The following is a 4118-nucleotide window of genomic DNA, read 5'->3' as shown; positions in this document are numbered from 1 at the left end:
TTTCTCATACAGCCCCTGGATTAACTGTCTGTTTGGCTAATAATTTTAATCTGCTGGAGTGGACCTAGAATGGGTTACAGGGGTCCGAATAAACATCTAATCCCCTAGCGTCCCCTCCTCCCTCGAGGCCCTGCACTCCTTCTCCATGGACCCCCCACCCACTGCCTTGCTTGTTATAGACTCAAGGTGAACATGCTGCTTGGTTTTAGACCCTTTTGCTGGATAAAAAAGGTTCTGCAGCCATCCAGACAGAAGTTAAGCCCATCGTGTGACAAACTGCTGCCAGACTGGGCCCAGGCTGACATTGTCCAGTGGAATGTACACATCAGAGTGTGTGTGTGTGTGTGTGTGTGTGTGTGTGTGTGTGTGTGTGTGTGTGTGTGCAGACAAGGGTGCTAAGGAGGAGAGGGCACTTCAGGTTCACAGGGTCAAGTAATGTCTGTCTGAGGCACATATGTAGCTGCATAGGACACACGGTGGGAGGACAGTATTCCAATTTAAGAGAAATTAGTGTCCAGATAAAGACAGCAACGGTCATTTATTCAACTTAACCAAAAAAGCTCTTCAGCACTTCAAATACAACAAGCTTGCTACAAATAAAACCCTTCTTCTCCACAGTGTTCTTCTTTTCAAAATCAAGTAAAAGCAAAAATATAAGCACATAAAACAAAGATCACGTGATTGTCTTGTCACAGCAAGAAACGGATTTTAAAGAAATCCTCCTTCTGGCCACATCAAACATAACTGCGGTGAAATTACACCTCCAATACGGATGGCCCTCAAGTCTTAATTGTTGCTGTTTGAAGTATGGCCACTTAGATATCCTGTTTAGGATGGGGCTGTATTGTCGCACCTTTGTTCTGATAAGGGTCCCTGCCCCCATCGACAAAGTGCGAAAGACGGGGAGGACCCGCAACAATATAAGGGACCAGAGGAGTGTCAGAGGGACACACTCTGTCTCTCCTGCGCTACTGTGCTGCCGTCTGTCACACTGAAGTTTCCTTCTCTCTCTCTTTCGTCATGGATTTCATTCGGGCTTGTGTCTTTTTCGCCGCTCTCTTCGGTCTCGTTAAGGCTTTTACGCATCAGGATATGAAGGACGCACTGCTACAGAAGCTTGGGATGGATGAAGTTCCTAGAATCCATAAAAGGGATGTGGAAAATCTGGTGATTCCGGCGCATATAAGAAATAAGTACACGAGCATGCTGAAGATGCACCACAGCAGGAGGCGCAGATCTTTGCCTAGTCTTGCGGGCATCCTGAAAGGAATCCCCGGCAATGCAGGTAGGCACTTTTTAAATGTTTAACAAATGGAGCATGCAGATTCAAAAAAAGAAAAGAAAACGATTTTGCTGTAGAGTATTTTACGTGCATAATAGCTGTAACACCCGGTGCACTTTTACGCACCAGTGTATATTCATGAAAAAAGTCATTTTAACCTTCGCAAGAGGCGAAATTGACTAAAAAGCTGGAAATGGTTTGTGTTTTAGATATTTCCGGGGAGTACGTCTACTCTGACACCAGTCGGCAACGCGTGATGTTCGACATGGAGGCGAGGATCCCGGATAATAGTGAGGTGACCATGGCCGAGCTGAAGCTCTACCAGCGGGCTTCCCACCACAAACGATTCACGGTGGAGAGGAAGAGCCACCGGCCCGTCAGCAACGCCAGGGTCAGCATCTACTGGGTGGAGGTGCTGCCCAACGGATCCAACCGGACGTCGCTGGTAGATTCGCGGTAAGGGATCCGTTAAATTAGCCCCCCCCAATCAACTTGCTATCTTAATTAAAAGACAGCGGTATTCTTCTCCGCTAGTTATCAGTTGGAGCTCACTTTAATGAATTGCCCCCATCGCGTTTACAGGTTGATCCCCATTCACGAGACAGGCTGGAAGAGCTTTGATGTCACCCAGGCGGTGCACTATTGGTCCAAGACACAGCAGAAGACACCTATGCACCTGGAGGTGTGGATCGAGGGCGAGAGACCTGGCAGTTATGCGGCAGAGATGGCCAAGAGTGTCCGCTTTACCACCCAGGAGCAGACGGACAACACCTTGGGAAAGCCCGAGCTCGTCCTCTACACACTCAACCTCGAAGAGTACGGGTAAGGGCGCGAAATACAGGATATTGTGTCAGTGTGACAATTAACCCTGTGCTGTTTTTACCTGTCAGCATTTGCATTCGTTAATAGAAGTGTTGCGTGGTGGCAAAGGGGCGGAGGTTTACAGATTCTCGTGCTTCAGAGAAATCTAGCAGCAAATTACAGACTGGCACTGAAGAGCACCATATGCTCTCTATCACGAATGATCCAAAGTCATTTGAAGTAACAGAACTGAAAACACAAATCAGTCTATAAATTGACCACTGCATAGCAAGCAGGGGTGTAGCTAAGAAATTTGGGGCCTTTGACAGCTTTTGGAGCACCTGATCCCCCCCCAGCAACGCAAATCAATTAAATCGCATTACTGCTAATGCTAGCAGCTGTCAGCTAACTTTCCTTGTTCTTCGTCCTCAGCTCTCGCGGTGACTGCGACAACCAAAACAAAGACACCTGCTGCAGAGAGGAGTACTTCATCAACTTCCGCGCACTGACATGGACACAGTACTGGATCATTGAGCCGGCTGGGTACCAGGCTTTCAGGTGCACCGGTGGCTGCAAGCAGCCCAAGCGCAACTTCGGGTACGGCGAGCGGCGGTGCACGGTGTCCGAGAGTGCGCCTTTACCCATCATGTACCTGGTGAAGAAAGGGGACTACACCGAGATAGAGGTGGCTGAATTTCCCAATATGATCGTAGAAAGGTGCGCGTGCACTTTGGACAACATCTCGATAGTATGAAGTCACGGGAAAGGCTCGTAAGAATCCAGACTGGGGGCGGGGATGTGTTCTGAGTACACGCGTGGTGTTGTTTTCAATGAAGTGTTGATATATTTAATGCACACCTAATACTTTATATTTAAAAGGACCTTTACCCGGAGTTTCAGTACTCCTGCCTAAACTCCATCTACAAGCACTTTGATATATTTTGTACATTTTGATAGTTTTTTCCTTTTTTATACTTGAATTTGTGTGAGCTGCGTTGAGTCATTCAAATTCTGTTTGATGTGTTATATTTTCCACCTGTAAATAATATGAATGAGTTTATGTTTAGAAAATTAAAATATTTTGTCTCACTTAAAGCTCCTGGTCGCTCCTCCTCCCTGCTGTCGGGCACGTCTCTCTGGCTCCATTCACATTCATGATCACATTCAAATGTAGTTACATACAGCTGCCTGTGTCTTTCGCCTTGTTGTTTGCACTTATAGGAAGTTGTAATGCGGAGCAAATAATTTGGCTAATGACTTATAACACCTGTTACACTGAGGCCACGCTGTCATGTAGGTCAAACGAGCTTTATTTGCAGTGGGAAGGAGCTACGTGGGTGCTTACAGAGAAACATGAAGTCTATTCACATGAAGCTCGTGCGTTTACACCAGGCTTAGAGGGCCAAACATTACTAATCAGAGCCAATAGCTAATGCACTGTTTGCTGCCTGACTGGGAGGTCTTGTCATTCGCTAATATGCTGCTGATGTGGGTAAACATGCTGCAAAGACAAGCAGCTGGCTGTCTGAGTGAATATCTATCACGCACCTCAGCAGGAAAAGAAAAGGAAACACGGGTGGTACAGGAAAGACCACACATGCTTCACATGTGCATATAAACATGTTTAATGCCCCAGTAAGTTTAATAGTACTTATGCAGTATCGGCCTCACCTCTGAGAAGCTTCTGTTGTTCATTCAGTCTTTTTCTTGGCCGGATTACTCGGTCAGCAGTTATCGGGACCTTTGGTGGTGCTTTATGATGTGGTCCTTCACCAATGGTGCCATTCTGCTGGAATTAAATGTCGCTTTAAATGATGACATAACCACATTTACTTAAAAGTCCTTCCCAGTAGATACGGGGGTAACAATTCAGCCTTTTACAGAAAAAAAAAGATTCTGCAAGTAATTTTATTTAGTGAAGTTTACAGGAAAGGAGACACGATCACACTGTCAGTCATTTTAAGTGATTGTGAGCAGTGGTGGCTCAACCTTGCCTTTCACATTCACATACCTGTGGATGGTGCATGTTTTCCTT

The 4118-nt window shown here is 46.2% G+C and overlaps 1 protein-coding gene across 1 annotated transcript; it reads left to right on the top strand.

The window, feature by feature from the left end:
• The first annotated feature begins 426 nt into the window (after positions 1–426).
• Positions 427–3166, top strand: lft1 (lefty1). Its single transcript, XM_005917130.3, has 4 exons — positions 427–1285; positions 1492–1738; positions 1865–2104; positions 2516–3166. The coding sequence occupies exons 1-4, from the start codon at positions 1021–1023 to the stop codon at positions 2835–2837; spliced, it is 1074 nt and encodes a 357-aa protein (XP_005917192.1). The 5' UTR covers positions 427–1020; the 3' UTR covers positions 2838–3166.
• Positions 3167–4118: the final 952 nt, after the last annotated feature.

This window comes from Haplochromis burtoni, unplaced genomic scaffold (assembly GCF_018398535.1).
Source record: "Haplochromis burtoni strain Fernald_Lab_line unplaced genomic scaffold, NCSU_Asbu1 Contig_22, whole genome shotgun sequence".
Taxonomy (NCBI): domain Eukaryota; kingdom Metazoa; phylum Chordata; class Actinopteri; order Cichliformes; family Cichlidae; genus Haplochromis; species Haplochromis burtoni.
Note: the sequence above shows the minus strand (reverse complement) of the source record. Positions and strands in the feature narration are given on the sequence as shown.